The 21,704-nt window shown below is 38.3% G+C and overlaps 1 protein-coding gene across 3 annotated transcripts in view; it reads right to left on the minus strand.

The window, feature by feature from the left end:
• The window catches only part of NRXN1 (neurexin 1), a 745,532-nt gene that overhangs the window by 214,475 nt on the left and 509,353 nt on the right, over nt 1-21,704 (minus strand). For all 3 annotated transcript variants that reach the window (XM_009648206.2, XM_035903621.1, XM_035903622.1), the window contains one exon: nt 9,973-10,154. In XM_009648206.2, coding sequence (XP_009646501.1) covers nt 9,973-10,154 — 182 coding nt within the window. The remainder of the gene's footprint in view (nt 1-9,972; nt 10,155-21,704) is intronic.

The raw sequence follows: 21,704 nt of genomic DNA on the forward strand, positions 1-21,704 counted from the left end.
ATGAGAATTATTTGGAGTTAGGATCAGAATCTGTTCAGGCCACCAGCAGCACTTTTCCCCTAGCCTTGTTCTGCATCGACAGGCTAAGCTCTCTGACTGGTATTAAAAATTACACTGTTCATACTGCATGTTCACTGAAAAACTGCTACACTGGTACTTTGTGCTGCAGTGCACACTATACCCTTATCCTCACTTAGAGCTCATAAATTTAAAAGACAGGGAGTTAATAGGCCAGATCTTGGGTTCCGGCTTATATTCATAAGAAACAAACCTTGATCTGTCCTGTGCAAACCTGGCCCTCTTTCAATGGGTCACAACAATCTGAGAGTCATTCTCTCTTACTCAAGCTGCCATCAGGAGCTGAAAGCATGGCCTAGGATACTCTGAAAGTGATGCCATTGGTCATATCTGTCCTTTTTTTTTTTTCCAAACCATACACTGTCAGCACAAAGTGCCTGCAACCTGCCTACACCCTGCACTGCCATGGCTTCTAACACACTGGGTACACATGCCTTCTACTTGGTTTTGAGCCAGGCATGCCTGGCAGGGAGGAGGGAGTGCAAATCTTTTTGTGCTTCTCTAAAATTAGATGAGAACTAGGCAGTAACAAGGTAGGAAACATCAGGCCCAACTCTATTATATTACTAGATATAACAAACAGTATATTCTTAATAAAATATACAACAGATATAATAAGCAGAGAACTACCCATGAAGGATAGGTGGACAAAAGTGGCTAGCTCTTGGAAGTGACCCTCCATCACCCAGCGCGCTCATTTTCCAAATAATCCCAGTAATTTCCTATGATTCGGTGCTTCTTCCTTTGGGTGATCAGCCAGGTTTCAGTGAACATCTCAACTGTTCTGCTTTTGCAAATAGTCAAGTATTCTTTAAATCTTAATAAGGTTGCTAAAATGTCTGCTAAATTTTTCATCAGCTCTTCTTATACATGGTGATGTTCTGGAAGAGTTGGTGCCAAGTTATTAAAATATCTGTAACCTTCATATGCTAGGATGTTGGCTAGTAACCAGTGCAGAGAATTTTGGATTAAAAGGACCTGATTAGACTGGGATAGATCAAAAACCTCAATGGAAGAATATAATGTTAACCAGGAAAGGTGCTACTATGGAGGAAAGATGGGATATTTATTTATCTGTACATTATAAACTAATTCTTCTGTCCTCCTTTCTGAAGCCAGAAATTTGGTATTTATATGTAAAAAACCTAGTCACATAAGGATATATCTCCTAATTTTGGCCACATGCTTATTTGCTTTGTTCTTGCTGCTTTTGTTCTTTAATTAAACAGAACTAATCAGTGGTCCTCATCAAGATCTTCCATGTGAACACACCGTACAGTGTGTCAGTCATCTGACGTGACTCCTCTGTTCCTTTAGCTATACGGTATGCCTCGTTCTGTGGGAAAGAAAAGGTATGTAATCATTGAGACCTCTGGAGACTGCCACCTACTGCCACTGGGATTCGCTGGGACTGCAGAGTATGCACAGCACACGAATTTGTGTTGGAGGACACAGCAGAAAAACAACACAGGGAACAAGGGAAAGGGAAGAGAAAGAAAGAATCCCTGAAAATAAGACTGGACATAATCCATACAGTACTTCAGAGCTTTAAAAGTAACAATGTGAAAAATAAGAGCTGCTTTATTAAGAGGTCATGAGCCTCTTCAAGTTTATGTTAATTAAGTATACTTGCTCTTTTGCTGGCCTCTCCAAATTGGTCCGCTTCAGTTCTTAAAAATGCACAGTTTTTGTTATTAGTATAAAATGACTCAGCCCAACCCCCTTCTATTCTTAACCTTTTTAGCATTTTTTTAAGTTCAACAAGGCCCCAGGAAAATTAAATTCCATGTTTATGTTCTCTCCTCATCCTGGATCAAAAGTCCCATTTGTGTACAGTTTGCAACAGTAAAGTCAAAGGAAGACTTGTTGTCAAATCAATGACAAAGTTTTGGATCTTAAGAGTTCAGCCAACAGATGGATCAATGTACAGTGTAATCTTGAGATATGTGAGACCAGAAGGGATCTTAGAGTCCATGATCTGGTCTGCAAGATCATTTTATACAACACCATGGCCACATGCAGTTCTTTCCATATTGCTATCAGCTTATTCTAATAAATGGGAGGCCACAAGAAGTGTTTTAAATACCTACACACCCTCATCCAGGCTCTAAATCTTTGCTAGAAGAAAGCACCTCAGGCTGCTTTCAGTGTTGAGGGCTGGAGTATTTTGCAACTGACACGTGGTATTTTAGCTGAGCACTTCGGTCCTATTGGTTGTATGGTTTTCTCTCACCAAGGGGCTGTCACATGGTGACCCTGTCATATAACATTCAGTTTTGGGCCCCTCACTACAAGAAAGATGTTGCATTGCTGGAACATGTCCAGAGGAGAGCAACAAAGCTGGTGAGCGGTCTGGAGCACAAGTCTGATCAGGAGCAGCTGAGGGAGCTGGGGTTGTTCAGCCTGGAGAAGAGGAGGCCAAGGGGAGACATTATGGCCCTCTACAACCACCTGACAGGAGGGTGTAGTGAGGTGGGGGTTGGTCTCTTCTCCCTGGTAATGGGTGATAGGATGAGGGGAAATGGCTTCAAATTGCTTCAGGGGAGGTTTAGGTTGGACATTAAGAAAAATTTCTTCATTGAAAGGGTCGTCAAACATTGGAAGGGGCTGCCCAGGGAAGTGGTTGAGTCGCCATCCCTGGAGGTATTTAAAAGACGGGTAGACAAGGTGCTTAGGGACATGGTTTAGTGGTGGGATGGCAGTGTTAGGTTAACGGTTGGACTTGATGATCTTAAAGGTCTTTTCCAACCTGAACGATTCTATGAGTCTATGATTTTGGGAAGGAAGCTGCCAAAAGCACAAAAGGAGCATGATGCATAAAGGAGTAGAGGAAGAAGTGAGAACTTCTATTTACCCCAAGACAGAGGAAGAAGATGAAAGGAGTTGCTTCCCTGATGCACATGTCTAGGCTGGAGAACCAGGAAATCACAGCTGGGAGGTCAGACCTGCTATGCTGGTGCAGTGGGCCTTCCACACCAGCATCAGGATTTTGCCTTGCAGCGCTCCATGATGGCAGTCATAGCCAAACTAATTATATCAACTGTCCAAACTCCATTCATACTTTTCATATGAAAAAGGTACCTTTTCAATAAGGTCTGTTGTGTGCTGGAATTGGCACATTTCCATAACCTTCTCAGCAATTTGGCCTGTTCATGGCAAGAACAGACCGCTTGCTCAGTGCACGATCACAGACTGTGCAGAGTATTCAAGATGAGGCACTAACGAACAGCTTATATAATAAAATCCCTTTTCTGAAGTTTTTAAATCTATATTTCTGCTAATACAAAAGAATAACTTAATTGCATGTTTTCAAGGCATGGCTTGACCGTTTCAGTCATTTATTTATTTTCTCTGCTACAAACTTAGATCTTTAACCTGATCAGTGAGGTAAATGATTGCTGCATTTAGCACAAATTCCCTAGATTAATTCATTGCTCCCATTCTAATTAACTTAATGTTTGTGTATATTGAATTGCATTCTCACCTGTCTGTCTAGTCCCATAAATGATTCTTTTTTGATTGTACCGCTTTTCATTATTCAAACCCAGAAGCAAGTCTGGAAATCCTTCTTTCATAGTAATTTTTCTTCAGTTTAAAGATTAACACGTAGTCTGGTGGCTGAGGTTTTTGTTCCCCAAAGAGAAGAATAATCACTGCCCACAACAGTTAAACTTACTACAGCATTCTCCGTACACATATATTGAGAGAAAAAAAAATCACAAATAAATATCACATATATAGGGAAATACCAAATATTATCAGAATTCTGGATTAGATAACATCACCCTTAAGAAATTTTCTTGTACATCAAGGTAGCAGAATATTAAATATCACAACTCTGATAAACATAATGATCCAAAGTCTTTCCACGGCTCCAGAGTGACCCCTGAAACCCACTTAGCTGATATGTTGACCTGATTTTCAGTGATGCTGACTATATTCAGCTTCCATTGACTTTAGCCACTGATGTGCATGCTCAGCACTTGTAAAACATCAGATTTCTGAAACCTAGCTCTGCTTTTTTTTTAGCCCTTCCTGGACGTGAATAATTTGATTTTAAATTCATTACTGTTTCATGCATATACAAGCCACCACAGGCCTTACCAAATCTTTGCATTGCACACATACGCATATAATAACAAGGAATTCCAGATTTGAAAGATTATTATTAGAAGAAACATTATTCTGGGAATATTTTTTTTTAAAGATTATTAAACTCTTCCTGGGAAAATTAATTAGCTCCAATACAAACCACTAGAATCAAAGGTATTTTTACCATCAATCTCACTGAAAGTACATCCAACTCTCTAGGCATTGATCCAAACACAACTAAGTCAATAAGAATCTTTCAATTGACTTTCCATTAGGCATTAAGCCCAAGACATGTGAAGTATTCAAAAGTGAACAATAAACTCATTTATTGTAAGACTCTGCAATTTTTTTCTCTGGTATGCTCTAACACAGACGTCTGATCCTCACTCGAGTTTTACTGTTGCGCTTCACTTGAGGGAAGGTCATTATACTTGCATAAATTAAAATGATCCATATATTATGTATAGGTACAATAGAATCTAACAGTCAGCTATTAAAAGCCTGGTGCAGAAGAATATTGCGTATGTATAAATAGGAGGCAGAGGGAGAGGAGCAGGAAACGATAGTCATTTTCAGTTTGCCAAAAGTTCCAAAAAATTAGTAGGAAAAAAGTTGAGAGAGGACTTTTGCAGAATTTGCCATTAACTTGAAGCTGAAAATCAAAACCCCTTTATATTAATATTTTTTTTTTTACACAAAAGTCAACATTTTGTTTGGAGATATTAAGTATTTCCTTGGATTATAAAAAAAAGTATATCATATCCAAAAACTGAATAAATAGCTCAGAAAATGGGGAAGCATTAACTTCCTTTTAAACAAAGAGAATTTTTGAAGCAAAGCTGACAAAAACTCACAAAAGCTTTCACTTGATTTTTATCCACTTCTTTGTCATGGAAAAAGTTTCAAATGAAAAATGCCTTTCTCACAGTATGTATCTTAATAGATGTAGTATATAAATAGTTGGGACAAAGAGCACAAACTGAATTTATTCATGGTCCAAATCCCATTTTTCTGTAAGACAGACAATATTTCCTCTCCTATGACTGTTCACCTCAGTCATTAATTGTAACTCTGAAGGCTTCACAAACACATTCTGAGAATCTAAGTACAATACTGATTAATCTATCATGTCAGTAACGCTGCATCTCCAGAGTATTTCAGGTTAATTGTGTTATACCTTGCATATATTGATACTATCTGTCCTTATTCATACCATACTTTCTCAGGTAACGTGTGACCACATCTTTTAAAATAGTTTTCCAACCTTTCCCATCACAGTATTAATCTTATTGGTTTACATTTTCCCTATAATATTTTTTCCTAATCACATTAAAGAGAATGAAATAAAAAATATCTACCACAGCCTACCCTGAGTTTAATTTCTTTTTGGTTTTGTGTGTTTACTATATCCTAGGTAGGATTGTCACTCATCTTGTGCTGGAATTACAGAGTGTTTTTCCCCAGCTTCCCCCCGAAGAGGGTTAGGACAATGATCAAAATGCTGCCACATCTGCCTTATTCCTTATTTTAAACTTGAGGATGCTTGTTATCAGAACGATCTTCACCACTTCACCTACTTCAGCAAATTAATTAGTAATTCCTTGCCCTGCTTGAGATAATAGAAGTGATCCCAGTTTAGCTTAAGTACCCAGTGCCCTGTAGGCTGTCTGTCTGTTCTGGAACTCCAAAGCTGTAAGATCTGAACTGCTCTGCTGGCCTTATGCCCCATACAAACTTCTTGTTCTCAATTTCAAAAATCAGCCATAACCATAAAAACCAGCACGCTGGTTTTGTGCTCACAAAATACTTTGATTTTAAAACAGATGACACAAATAAGGAAGACACAGAAACTGCTGACTCTTTTCCATCAGGCATACAAAATACTCTGTTTTGTTATAGTTTGAAGTCTTGCATTTTAACAATGAAAGATGAAAACATGGCATAATTTATGCTTAAAACAATATTTAAAAATGGTTGAAGTCTATTGATGGAAGTCTATCCTTCTTGTCTTCATTTGTAGAGCAAATACTACTTGTGCCATGCAGGAGAATAACAGTTTCCAATGCTACCAGCATTGCCAGATAGAGCAATTTAACAGGATTTCTCAGCTCTTTGGGGCAATATCTTGGTCTAACTTCACTTTGTACCTCACCATAGAAAAGCTGGAAACTCAAAGCAGCAACAGCACAGTGCCTATGGATGATTCCATGTATATGTGTGTGCATATATGTACACTTTTCTGACTAATGACTTGAGAGAAAAGGGTGGGAAGAGAAGAGCAGAGATCGGAACAGGAATCACTGACAGAATTACCTAAGGCAATGAAAACCCAAGCACAGAAGCGCGCATGGTGATTGAACACTGTGTGAGTAAGCTGCCGCCTTTTTCCGTTTGGCATGGAGATGGATACGGATCATGCCAAGAAAACGGGAAAAAAATGAGGATTATAGTAATTCTCAGAGCTATCTGTCCTTTTATCTGTCAACAGGAGAAGGAAGTGGCAGTAGACTTTTAGGCAGGATATCTATTTCGTCTTGAACCAGATCTTCCCAGCAGAGACTGCACAGGAGACCACTTCCATAACAGAAGACAAGTGATTGTTATGAAAACTAATTGCTGCATCTCTGGATGACTAAATCATATTAACATCCCTTTCCTGAAGCACAGGGATGCATAGGTATCATACACACAACCTTTATATCTAGGCTGCTACAGAACGGGTGGAGTTTTATAATAATCTACCCTGGAATTTAAAATATTTGCACTGGAACTGTTAAGCATCTGGTAGCAATGCAGATTGCACATTTTTTCAAATGTTTCTCATATTAACAATGGTTATTTGGGGAGGTTAAATGATTACTTTAAATAAATGTGTTCCTAACCTAACACTAAAGCTGTGATTCAGATGATCAAGTAGCAATTTTCCAAATCAGAATTTGTTATGAGCTTGATTTCATTATTAGGTTTACATCATCTTTAAGTAAACAGAATAATAAAGAGGGCAAGCACACACTGAAGTACCATAATCAAACTCGTAATTTCCTCTTCCATTTCTAGAATGAAGAAGGTTAAGAGCAAGCTACCTCATAGCTCTGTTCTGAAACACCCCATACAAGCACCCTCCCCAACATGGTAGTGAGGACTATGATCTAAAATTTTTTAATTCAAAGCAGTAATTCCAAACTTTCTTTGCCACCATTCTGCTGAAAATACACTTGAAACCTATCCTTACACATCTGTCCCAAATTTTGTCACTGGGGAGGATCTGAGTGGTTAATGACTTCCTGGGTAAGATGAAAGCTCAGTAACAAAAGAACTGGTTTCTACCATACTCAAAAACTGAATCCCAGAATAATTAAATCACAACTATATCCTTGCTATAATGTTCTAGTTGTTATAACACAGGTAAGTTATCCATGCACACTGCATCTTAATGTACATGGGCATTTATTGCTCACGCATATTCAGTATACAAAGAGGGGGGTGGGTGCATGCAAAAGAACATGCAGAATTAGACTCTTCCCTCCTTCCAGTTTTTCCTCCTTCCACTATTCACAGCTTTTGCATGTTTCTGGTTATTTAGTAGATAAGACATTCTTAGTGGCATCTCAACGCTGGGACAAGAAGGAAGTTTTTAATGACACAACCCTCCTACTACTTTTATTACAGCTACTTTAATGCAGTAGCTGCCAATATTGAAAAACTTTGATCCAATTAACTATTTTTCAAATATAACATATACATAGGCCTCTCCATTCCTGTGGTGCTCTTCATTTTTATAACTGTGATGTTTCACAATATCTTGCTGAGCTAAAATAGATCTCAGGTAAAATTCTCAGAAGTGTCTATGGTGCCACTGACTTCAATAAGATGTATGTTCTTTAGTACCATGAGTGCTTTTGAAAATACTGCCTCTCAACTTTCTTTTGAATATGATCCTTATTTGAAATAGATTCCAGGAAATTATATCCCAGCATTTTTCCAAGTTTATCTAACATTGACAACCCTTAAAAAAATCCTTGCCAGATGTCTTAGGATTTCAGGTCAATCCCTTAGTGGCTCCACTCTAGAGAGGGCCTACATTGAAGCAGCTCTCAGAAGGTCAGACCTCATTCCAGTGAAATTTCTGCACAGTGGTCATGGATTTTGCTCTGAAGCAGAGCAGACTTCAGGGAGGTTCCCAAAGTCTCTTGCAAAGACAATAGAAGGAGGTCAGGATCACCTCACCAAGCATGATGATAAAAGGCCTTTTGCTGCTTCATGGAAATTTCAGAAGACAAGTAAAGTATAATTACTGATTTTCCCCATCCCTATAGTGTTTCTGGCCATAGAATACTCTCAATTATTCTTTTTTTTTCCCCATCTGTTGCTACAGCATGGGTATAAGAAAGTAATTTGGAAAAAAAGAAAAACAAAACACTTATGAGCAAGCAATAACTTTTGATCTCCAATTCATAATTAATGAACCCAATGTTTGTTTTAAAATGAAAAAACAAGGCTAGACAGAAGATTGCATTAATATTATGGTTTTGATAGACTTGGGGTATAGTAAAACAACAAGAAAAACATTCCTTAGTACACTAATGAAAAAGAAAACACTGTAAGAAGAAAGTAACACTGTTGACCGCAGTGGGTGGTTCTGGTCTCAGATTGCAAAGAAACGGGCAAATGATGACTAGGCACCTGATGTTAGATGCGGCTTTGGAAAGCAAATGTTTAAATTCTCTTCAGCAACACAATACTTGCCTTGAAAAATGTAGGCTCTCAGTTTTTCTGGCACCTGGGAGAAGTTGCTTTGTTCACATTTTTAAATTAAGATTGTACAATACCAGCCAGCCATTTTTGTCCGTGCGTTTCAATATTAAGGAAGGGTATAGACAACCTCTGAATTTTATTTAAGGCCTTCTTCCTTTGTTTATTTACTCAAGTCAGTAAATAAAAAGAAAAAAAAAAAAATCACCTCGGTCCACAATGCAAGAGTGCCTTTACAGAAATAAGGAGCCTAGGAAGATTGAATACCTCTAATTTTGAAAATGATCACTGCTGAATGTTTTCTGGGGGTAAAAGTGTAATTTGTTATAGATCAATAAGTAATTTCATTCAAAAGGAACTCTTCTGTTCCTGAAAGTAGAGAGATTCTTAAATCAAAATCAAACTAATACATTAACAAAGTTGAGACTAATCTAAACAACAAAATTTTATACTGACCTAGTTATGTTTATCTCAACTGATCGTTTATTTATGTTGCCATAAAAACCCAGATGCTTTCAATTTTGATTGCTAGTTATTTGCTTTAAGGCAGCTGAAATTACTTTTTTAGACTTCCTAGCTTGACAATCTTGCTTTCTGCTTAAGATTTATCACCACAAAGGAATGGTGAAATCAGAGGATAAATTCTAGTATTAACAATAAGTACAGTCAACTGTGATACACTGTAATTCCCCCAGCAGATTCCAGATTAAATCCTCCAGGATTAATGTACCTTCCTCTGACATTGCTAAATCCTGTTTTATGTAATTAGATCACAGTAAACTGCTATATCTGCACAGGTATCACGGTATGTTTTTTAATTGAAAAGCCATATAAAGTAGCACTGTATAAAGTAAAAGGCATTTTGAGAGTATCTGAGACCCTGTACAGTACTGGATGCTATAAACCATTATCATTTAGCTCACTATTGAGCCTAACAGGTCCATTAACACACTGCTGTATTTACATTAAAATAAAATAAATTTTAAACCCCACAAATATTAGAACAATCAAGACCAGAAGAAATATCATGCATTTGTTGATAATACTTACGATATGCAGCTCTAAATAATCTCCGAGCCCAGTAGAACTGTCCACTCGTACCAACACAGCTTCTTTTTGAACCGTACTAAACCCTATTGCCAGTCTGTCCGCACGAGTGCTTGGCCGATCATTAGGAGGCCATGTGTAAGTGATTTGTCCACCACCTTTGCTAAAGATATACGTTGTTCCCGCTGTAAAACAGAAATAAAGATAATTAGCTCACTTGCACCAATGCAAACCCACATGGAAATCACATGCTCTACAAAAATCAAGATGTTCTCATGTAGCAAATGGATTCATAGAAACAAACAAGACTCCATTTCAACGTGAAGGGGTCTTTATCTCTGGAAATTTTGCAGCAAACAAAATATTAGTGCTTTTTATATAGTGCAATCAACACAGAATATAACATAATTGCATATGCAGTGACTTAAAATATCATAGCTCTGATTCAGAAATGCATATCAATTCAAGACAGTTCTTAAGCATATGCTTGAAGAACATGTTTCTGTGATGTGCAGAACAGGGATGAGCTGAACCAAATGCTTTCCCAAAACTGGGCCTATGAGGAGAAGAAATCAAGTAATTCCAGTTATCTCGTGACTGACAAAAGAATGCAGTTCCTTAATTACACAAAGTGATAGGCACTATATGATACGTCACCATGCCCAGCGAAGCAAGACGTTAACAAATACATTCAGATAAGAATTTAGGGATCTGAGGTTTATCAGCTTGTGACAGATGGGGATAACAAATGGAAACATACTTTACTTGTCACGTCAGGACAAAAAGATATCAGTCTACCATCTAAGCAAGCAATGGCTTATTTGCATAATGCTCAATGTATAACTTGTCAGAGCGGAAATCTTTGCACATTGTATCCAGTGCGCACTTACAAAATCTATGATCTGTTTGAAACAAGTGTTGTAATCTAAAACCACTTAGCACTCAGGTGCTTAACTTCATCACCAGCATATTTCCTCTGAACTAAAATGGCAGCATATCCAGATATTTTCCATTTAAAATTTGTGTCCTAACAACAGCATATAGCAGGCAAATTGTGCATGCACTTGATCTTTCATTTGTAAAGTCACTACAAGCTGTCCTCTTCTTTTCTATGAAGATAGGTCAAAGCTTAGGGAGCTATGTCAGCGCTTTGTAAATACAGATGTCTGGTTTTACTACCTGTTCTAAACTGGCTCACTCTGTGGCTACTCTCAATTTTCTTAAATGTAATGCAGTTTATTCCACCCAATACTATCACTGGATACTTCCCATGTCCACGTAAGGAGACAGCACCTAACAACATAATTGTCATTTTCTTACTTTCTTTCAGGATTGGCCAAAAGTTCTGTGAGCATACAAAAGGATCTAAAATCCCTTGAACATGTAGACTTTTAAAGCCCAAACCAAGAAGAGCTACATAGTTACACCACTCCTTCAACTTCCAGATGTCTCAAAATCTTACTCTGCTGCTGAGTGAGACTGCTTTGTGTCAGTCTCAAAGCAAAAAGGTCACCTGGCCTTTTTGAAAGATATCCTGTATTTATTATCATTTTTCCTTTATGGAATTAAGTACCTACTCATTAGTTTTTTCCAGTACCATCAATTTGTAATATTTACGTGCTGTGCATAGCACTTGAAAAACTGCAAAGCTCATTTTATATCAATTGAACACTTGCAGGATTGCACTGTGCTTCAAATAGATCTCTTGGCTTTTCTCTTGATGGCAAAATACCAACCTGCATGTGTTTTAGGAAAACTTGTCAACTCTCTTTAGCAAAGACAAACACAATAACAGATCTGATATCTAAGGTTTCACTTACACTCCAAGTGAAATCAGGGTTTATTGCCATTGTAAAGAGTTATGCTAGAGTAGTGAAGACAGGGGCTGAGCCTTACAAAAGCTTGGTATTGGACACGGGCAAATGGTGTCTGGTTTAGGAATGTGTGTGACAAAAACCTAATCTCCTGCTCTCCCACCCTTGCTACCCTCCTGTGTGGTGCTGTGAAATGCACAATAGACTGTTGCATATTATTCAGTAATGATGGTTTAATCTCCAGCTCTAGTACATCCCAAAACAAAGATCCGTGAGACATCACTCTTGATGGTCCCCAAGTTCTCCTCTTTGCTGCTAGTGTTGACTTCAAACCTTGAGCCAACTGAGTAGTGACAGAATTTGGACCTTCATATGGTATATGTTACATTGGTGTCTGTAGTGAAAGGATTTATTCTGTATTGATGAAAAACTGAGGGCTTGATCCAAAGCTCGTTAAAAACAGTGACAGCCTTTCTGTTGACTTCATAAAATGTTGTATCAGGTCATGAATGAGGTTCTTATAAGTAACAAAAATGAGAAGGCTAAGAAAAAACAACTCCTTACACCTCAATGTCACAGATGAAACTGTTAGAATAGTACATAAGATTTAAGTGGGAGTGCATAATTCTCCTTTTCTTGGTTGTAACAGATGTGTTTACCCAATACAGAAGACAAAGAAAAATCCTGCCAAGTGATGGTAGAGTCATACTGAATACAGTGTCCCAGAAGTAAGTTTCCAAATCTGAACAATGAGAGACTCTGTTGTTCTTGTTCAGAGTGAATCTCTGTCACAGTTTTTTGCTAAATACTGCCCTTCAAATAAAGCAATGAAGAGCAATTCATTCCATACTACTGCTGCACTGAAGCCAAGGTCAATGTCAGTAGGGCTGGATAAACCTAGCTGTACATCTTAAACTATGTAGAATCAACATCGAAGTTAAAAAACTTATCTTTTATCCATGATAACATGTGGTGTATGGTTTTTCTATGGCAAAGCTTTCCCTTCTTTACAGCTGTCCATTTTGTAGCTCTTCGAACTAACTGCATGTCTCATAACAGGCTAATTAATCCACGCTGCTGAATGCAGATCTGCCTCTGTCTAAGCTGTACAGGGAGTCACGTTCTTTGAATTTCCTGTATTAATTATGAAAAAAATGGGTCGGAAGCCATTTGAGACTAGGTCCTCTAGTGTTTATATTTCAAGAAAGACAAATATAATAATGTAAAATTTATTACTCTGGGATTGATCTCAGCTTATAGTCCGACCTCCCATTAACTATTAAAAGCTAGAAACTGAGCAGTTGTTCGAAGCCAGCCTGCTTATTACCAGTTTGGGATCTGTTAAGAAACAGCAGAAGAAGCCTAATTCACTTGCTCCAAAAAGGCTTTTATGCTCCCTGACAAACCTCATAATGTCTCTGCCATTCTTTCAGAACATTGTCACTAAAACCCAGTCATCTTCCTCCTCTCTTTTAGCTTATGGCACTGTGTTGTTTGGGGTTTATCATCTCAAGAGAACTGAAAGCAGCAGAATTAGAATATCAAGAATAGAGATGCTATCAGCACAGCACTTGTAGGTAGGCAAGTTTATAACATGCCAGTTATATCTCGCAGCCATAGAATTTACTGCGTAATACTTTATGTGTCCGTACATCTACACAATGTTTAGGAAAATGTCCATACAGCTCTTCGAAATTCTTAACTGCTAAAGCATGGTTCCTATTGTAACAAACTGCCAGTGGTCAAGATACAGTAATGTTTTTTAATGGCCTGGGTCTCTCAAGTCCTACTTGTTTGCAAAATTCATCTTTATGAAATAGTGCATTCATTTCAGCACAGCCTGGCAGCAACTCAAGGACATCTGCTTACCTATACAGTATTAAGCAGATAAATATTTTGTTTAGTACCCATTTACTGTATCTGTTACTGTGTATGACTGCAAAGTATTTCAATATTTATTGCTCTGAAGTCACATCTGATGTAGTTTAATAGTTTGCTCAAATCAACAACAAATCAACAGCTTTCTACCTTCCTCGTGTTCATCCCAATTTTGTGTTTAAGGTATATTGCACTGAAAGGTAATGTACACAATTCCATTTTTCCCATATAACGTTAGTAACTTAATGTTTGTTTTCAACATTCACATCAGGTTTCAGATTCCAATTAAGTGAAAGCAATTCTTTGATTGAGCTCTGGGCCCCAATGAACTATGATTTCACCACACTCTACAGCTGAAAAACTAAGGACTGAGCTTGAAAACTTCAATAATAAAAACTATTAGTTGCCCTTTCATTAATAATAAATCAATTTTTAACTATTATAAAAAATATGAAGGGTAAGCATTGCTGGTTATAACAAGAAATTACCCAATAATGTAATTTTCTTCCTTCTGTATGTTATCAGTGCTTTACTTCATTCTGGGCTAGAATGTGAACCCTCTTATTCCCATTGGTAAGTAATTACTTGCAATGATAAACCTGCTGAATCCAGTGAGTCTATTTGTGCAGGCTGCTATTAATTACCAAGAGTGAAGAATTTACAATATGAATCTATCTATATACATCTACTTTTGCACAAATATCTATATGGCGGCATTAATCATAGTTGCTATGTTCAGGGGAGCATATAAATCTCCATTAATTCTTCTTTTTACATTTTCATCTATGTATTTTCACCCTGCTCAAGCTGAGTTCCAGAAAAGTACACAAAATTTCCATATGTAGATTTGTACAGATTTTCTAAGGTAAGTAAAGAAAAGAATGCTTCTGGTCTGAAACATGATATGCCGGGGGAAGGTGGGGGAGGTGTTTCGAAATAATCAGTTTGGTGGATTAAAAAACAGCTTTTCTGTGTGTTTCTTCTTAGACTGTGATGTGTTATTAATTATTTACACAGAACAGAGAATATGTGCCACAGGGTTGAGGTGAGGAGGGAATGGCCATTAGGGTTAACCACGGGAAGATGATGGGATAAGCTGCTGGAAGAAGTATTTCAGACCAAAGATCAGATTCAGCTGAACACTTCCTGAAGGCATCCTGTTACACTCTCTCCCACTAATCCGGGCAGCAGCCTGAATATGGATTGTAACTGTTTTGCTGCAACAGTGACAGCAGGCTTCTCTAAGTACAGTCTGTTTAACAGCAGAAGAGGTTTATTGGATGGGGAAAGAGATTTTCAAATGGATTGTTGCCTGTAGCTCTCCAAAAAACTTGAGCCATAGGGGTAAGAATGGAAAAATATCTCATTCTCTGGCCAGGTTCCTCTTAGACTTGTGGGTAATAGGGCCTAGGAGTATATTTATGATGTTCCTTTGACCACACTCAGCCTGGCAAACCTTAAAGGGCCCTAGTTTTCCTGGAAACAGAGCCCCACTCAAAACAACTTCCAGGTAGGTCCTTAAAGCAACCTGACGGCATGTTTGAGCTATGACTGTTGCTAGCAGTCTTAGGCCAGTACATTTGTCAACTGTAAGATCACAAACTGCATAGCATAATTAATTAGGAATTCCATTACCTCATTCATTGATCTTCCATTTTACCAGACTAACCATAAGAAGACTCACTGACCAAACCAGCATTGACAAAGAACATTGCTGGTTTTGTTATTAATATCTTCATTAATGATATCACCTTGCCACTTCAGGTAAAGACGCTGATGAAAATAAAGAGAACAGAAAAAGTCTATCTGCCTACTGTCAGCCTTCTGCAGCACCCACCTTTCACTGAGCTACAGCTAGGCTCTACTACTTAGTTTTTCTGTAAGAGAGACCGAAGCCACATCACATTTACAGTGGCTGCTGCTGGCTGAATCACCCAACTTCCAACACTATCTATGCTACTACAGAGGCATCTGCACTCTCTGAATAGGTTAATACTGTGCTAATTGTAATCTAGAACTGGAGCCTATTTCATAGCACAAGGCATGTCTTAAAAGTTATGGTCAAGAAGCTGGTTTCACCCAGATAATAACTAGATGAATATGACCTCATCCAGCTCAATCATCAGCTGAAGCAATTCATTAAAACGAGCCAACAAAGCAGTATCCCCAGTATGTAGAAGATGATGAACCAGAAGGGTCTTTACCTCATTGCTGCTGTCTGCTGCCTCTTCCAGTTTATCTAACAATCAGTCAATGCCAGTATTAAACAGGTAGAGATAAGACACAGCCTTCTAAATTCCTTGATAAAAAGAAACCACACTGTGTAGCTACTATTAATTCAAACACAACTTCACATTGTATTATAGAACTTCTCTTCCCAAACCACTACAGAGACTCTGTTTTGCTTTATCAGAGTCTACAAGACTTTTCATCACGCTGCATCCAAGTTTTCAGAGATGTATAAAACAGTGCTGTGCATGGTTTATTATATTCAGCTATCCCCAAGAGCTGTCTTCAGGTAAAGGTCTAGGTTATAATAGAACAACATAGTCTCAAGTCAGGCTGAGCATCCTGGCCTTTGCAATGACATTTATTGCAGATTCAAGGCAGTAACACAGAAGCAAAGTTTTTTTCCTCAGACCACAAGAACTGCTATACGTAGCTTAATCAGCTCAGCACCATGCTCCCCTCCACACACACACACTCACATGTGCACAAATAAAACCAAACCAAACCAAGAAAAACAGAAAAGCACTCCCTTCTTACTCCTCCTTTCCTACTTCTCCTTTCCTCCAGTCTTTGGCAATGGTATTTGGACAGTACCTGTCCTGGTTTCAGCTGGGATAGAGTTAATTTTCTTCCTAGTAGCTGGTACAAGAGCTGTGTTTTGGATTTAGGATGAGAATAACATTGGTAACACACTGATGGTTTAGTTGTTGCTGAGCAGGGCTTACATCAGTCAAGGACTTTTCAGCTTCCCCTGCTCTGCCAGGGGCACAAGAAGCTGGGAGGGGGCACAGCCAGGACAGCTGACCCCAACTGGCCGAAGGGCTATTCCATACCATATGATGTCATGCTCCGTATATAAGCTGGGGGAAGAAGAAGGAAGGGGAAGACATTGGGAGTGATGGCGTTTGTCTTCCCCAGTAATTGTTATGCGTGATGGAGCCCTGCTTTCCTGGAGGTGGCTGAGCACCTGCCTGCCCATGGGAAGCAGGGAATGAATTTCTTGTTTCACTTTGCTTGCATCCACAGCTCTTGCTTTACCTATTAAACTGTCTTTATCTCAACCCACAAGATTTCTCACTTTTACCCTTCTGATTCTTTCCCCCATCCCACCAGGGGGCAGTGAGCAAACGGCTGTGTGGTGTTTAGTTGCTGGCTGAGGTTAAACCATGACAGTACCATGACTTGGTAAATGCTTTGTCAGTGGCACAACAGCATTCTCACCTGTCTAAAATGATCCCTGGGGTCTTCCCATAATTTGACTTTCTGGCAACAGGCTCTTGACTAAAAGGAGTGCTCAACCTGACAATGGTCACTGGCTCAACTGACAAATGTGCAACTCCACCTTTGGCTTCTCTCACTTGGGACTGAAGCATGGTCTGATTCCAGTTAATTCTCTGCATTTGCTGAGATCTCAGTAGAATGCTTCTCCATGAACCAGGTCACATCCTCTCTCTCCCAGTAAAGCAAGAGAGAAATGTTTTTTCCATGTGGAGAGACTGCCAAACTTATTTAAGACCGTTTAAATGTTAAAGGTGCTATGCAAACACAAACCCTCCTTGTTTCTGTCTTTGTGCTTTATATCTCATTGTTTCTATTTTACACTGCATGCCATAATAAAGTGGGGGAAATACTCAGTGCCAGTTCCAATTGCTCTTGTAATTTTAATTCCCCAGTTTCAAATGTGAAGTCTTGTTTTTAGAAAGTTTCTCTGTGGATGATAACCTTACAGAGCCTCACAACATATCCATTGTCCTTGATCATCCTCCAATAACTTTTCAATCTAATAGCCAAATTTGAGAGAGGGGTAGGCAGACATTTCAAACAAAATTTACTCTTAGCAGTTTAACGAAAATCAATGACTGTGTAAAAGAGAAATTATAGAATCATAGAATGTTTTGGGTTGGAAGGGACCCCTAGAGGTCATCTAGTCCAACCCCCCTGCAGGAGCAGGGACACCGCTAACCAGATCAGGTTGCTCAGAACCCCATCCAACCTGGCCTTGAATGTTGCTAGGGATGGGGCCTCCACTACCTCTCTGGGCAACCCATTCCAGTGTTTCACCACCCTCACTGTAAAGAACTTCTTCCTTATATCCAGTCTAAACCTACCCTGGTTTAGTTTAAAACCATTACCCCTTGTCCTGTCACAGCTGGCCCTACTAAAACGATTTTCGCTGTCTTTCCTATAGGCCCCCTTTAAGTACTGAAAGGCCGCAATCAGATCTCTCTGCAGCCCTCTCTTCTCCAGACTGAACAAGCCCAACTCTCTCAGCCTGTCCTCATAGAAATACGTAGAGATCAACCGCTATACTTTTTGTTTGGCAATAGCCTGTAGGGCACTTGGTAGTTGTATATTGGTGGGTCAGTTAACACACTCAGTGTGCTACGCTAGCCAGACGATGGTGCCACACAATTGAAGTGTCATTGGGAACTCTGGGAAAAAAAAGGAACAGAAGCTATTGGATTCTTGCAGTAAGAGAAACATTTGGGAAACAAGGCACTATTCCATGAAAAATCAAGATTGATCATTTTTGCTGCTTTTGGAACAAAATGTTCACATTTCAAGCCAAAATGTATTTATCTACAATGAGGATATCTAGTTCTATTGATTTCAATAGGGTCACTAAGGGACAAACAACTAAAACTTGTGAGTAATGATGGCTCAATGGATATGTCTGCCTATAAAGGACAACTCTTACAAAGCTTAGCATCAGTATTACAAGTTAACATAATTCTTGCCATCGTAAAAGACATAGATGGTTAAAACAAAAGTTTCAAAGAATTTACAGGATTTTCCAACTGGAGTGATTCTAATATCTTCACTCAAATCAAGTAGCATCTTACATCTTCAATGACCCCATTGATTTAGATTAGATCACTTAACTGGACTAAAGCACTACTCAGTTTGAGTAGGCACATCAAACTAAGAGTGTTTAAAATTAATATAATTTTGAGAAGGACCTTAGCTAAGCAAGACCTAGCTGAAAGGACTCCTAAGAGAATGTGGAAGTTAGAGTATCTGTTCATCTGACTTGTTAACAAAACATGGGTTGATTTACTGAATGTCAATATACTTGACAGCATTTAGGCACTGATTCTGCAAAATTATTTTGATTATATTTGAATTGTCCACATTTGTTGATCTCATGAGCATGTTCATTTATAGAAAAATGATTATTTTATGAAAGGGTGCAGTTTTTCTATAACAAATCTGACACAGACTGGTAAGAGAAAATTATTGTTCTCCAGACTCTCTCAGTTTAAAAATTTTACTGGCTGCCTATTACCTATCACCTTTCCAGTATGGATGGCTGTTCACAATGAATTTAGAACATTTCTGTATGAAATGTAAGCCAAGTAATTCCCCATTATTGCCGTGCACCTTTCTGTAATGTAGATAGTTAGAAAATGATATATTTCTAAAATCAACGCCTGCTTTAAATGTCATACCGCAGTCAACATGAAACATTTTAATCCATTATAACTCTATTAAAGGTAACAAGGATACAACATGTCTGCTTCTGAAAGCTTGCCAAAAAGTCAGATGGAAACTAAAAGTCAAATGTCTATAAATAAGGGAAGTTTTTATTCCTCCTACAACCTTGTCAACATACAGTTAAAGTCAAATTTCTTGAATGGTGTCTCAAGAAGTGGAAATTGCATTGTCGGGAAACACATGAGAAGGCAATGAGATGAAAAATATTTCTGGACAGATAGAATGTAAAAGCATTATCAGACTGAAATTAGTAAACTCAAGTACTCTTGAAGACAATAGGACTGTTCCGGTCCCCATACTCCTTACACTAGGAAATGCCAAGGCCCTGTGCTTCAATTTAACCACTGTTACATTAAATTCCATTAAAATAAATGGACTGCATGTGCACCGATTTGCTTCTTATGGCTCATTCGTTGTGCCACATACAAAATGAATGCAGTTAAGAGGCTGGTTAGTTGAAAGGATTTGTAACAGGATACAGAAAGTAGGACATTAGCTCAAATACTACGCAGGTCTATGGAGACCAAATGTTGTTACCATCTGTTGGTGGCCTATGTGAAATCATTCAGTGGTTCCAGTCCAGGGACCTTATAACTCAATGGATACCTGGCAAAAGTTTGAAATTCCGTAAGCCAAGTAACTTGAGTTGTTAGGGTTTCCAAGCTTGCTGACTCAACTGGGAGGCCTGTAAGCTGAAGGCAAACTGCTTATGCACCAGGATCTGAACATTTCAAAGTAGCTCTGCACAGATGTGCATATGGGCCAAAAAACAGTAGAAGAAAATCCAAAATTAAATTTTCTCTGTGTAAGTCCATCAAAGGACAATGTACTTCTCAAAAAAAATAATATAATATTTTTGACATCATTATTTCATGTAACACAGAGTACCTGAATTTATGTTTTTATTCAAGCACCTACAGCGGTATCCTGATTCTCAGAAGTGTTGCAGCATTTCTGGAAACCTTTAAAAATCAAACCCCTATTCTTTAAATGAAGATACAAACATTTGAAATAGCTGGCCTTAAGTTATTTAATTATGTTAAAATGGACAGGAAGTTGGCTGCAAATGCCTAGCATACTTCTAGGCTAAAGTCTTTATTTCTTATTGGCTCTTTACTAATAAAATACTCCAGCTATCCTATCTTGCATTAACTCAGTTATTTTTAAATGACATTTATATTGTCTTCCTTGCTAAATTGTGCATCTCATAATTTACTCTTGAGAAATCCTGAAACACTTGAGCTCTCAAAAGTAGTAAAAACTTGTCTTAGAAGAAATGCATAACATGCTGAAGATAAAAGCGCTGTTAACTGCAAGCCTGTTAAAACTCACTGAAAAATGATACAAGCACTACAAGGATGTCAGATGCTGGACTAAGATAAGATGCTACTATTACCTGCAGCAGAAAGACGGTACTGGCAATAACACAATTTACAGAGTTTGCTGAGATGGAGCCTCTTCTGAAAACAGCGAGTTGTATTATGGACAATGTGCAATGAAGTTTGATATTGTTTGTTTGTAAAGGTAGCGAAGAGTAAGAAGTTCTGTGGCATACATGCTCTCCTACTAATTACCTAATTACTATTAGTCAGCAGACAAAATAGTGTTGTGGTAGCATTTCTGTACATTTTCAAGTAGACGTACATGGGCTATAGCTGAAGAAAAACAGAAAGAGCATAGTTTCTTCAAGAAATTCAAAAATAGCAACCATTCTTCTTCTAACATAAATGAAATGAAAGACATTAAATCTTTGGAAAAACACAGAGCCTAGGCCTCCCTGAAGCACATGGATCCACCACTGAAGCAGCTGCTCAGTTGCTAGAGGCGTCTCAGAGGCAGATCTGGCAAAGGGAGGGACTGATGCGCAGGCTACATATTAGCTGCACTCTTGCAGCACTGGATTGTCTTGCTAACTCCAAGCATGAGCAAGCCCAACAATTCATGGCATTTAATTTCATTTGATACACAGTGTAATAACTGATTTTAAAAATCCGCAAATTTTAAAACCAAAGCCAGTAGTATTACATGTAATCAAACCTCAGAAAACTATCAGGTAAGAGAGGAATACGATTTAAAAAATACCTGGATGGTTGGCTCAAGGGAAGCCCAAAAATAAGAATCAGCAAGCAGCTACAAATGATACTCTATCTGGAAAGATTTCCTAGTCATTTTCCTAAGGATTGATTTTGGGACATCAATGTTTACTTATGTTATCAAATTTGCACATAAAACAAATAGTGTTTAACAGGGGTACACAGATCCAGCTGTATTTGAATCTTTAAGGTTATTTAGACCATTACAATAACAGCTAACAGGGGC

The sequence above is a fragment of the Egretta garzetta genome, unplaced genomic scaffold (genome assembly GCF_000687185.1).
Source record: "Egretta garzetta isolate BGI_Z169 unplaced genomic scaffold, ASM68718v1 scaffold11, whole genome shotgun sequence".
NCBI classification, from domain to species: Eukaryota; Metazoa; Chordata; class Aves; order Pelecaniformes; family Ardeidae; genus Egretta; species Egretta garzetta.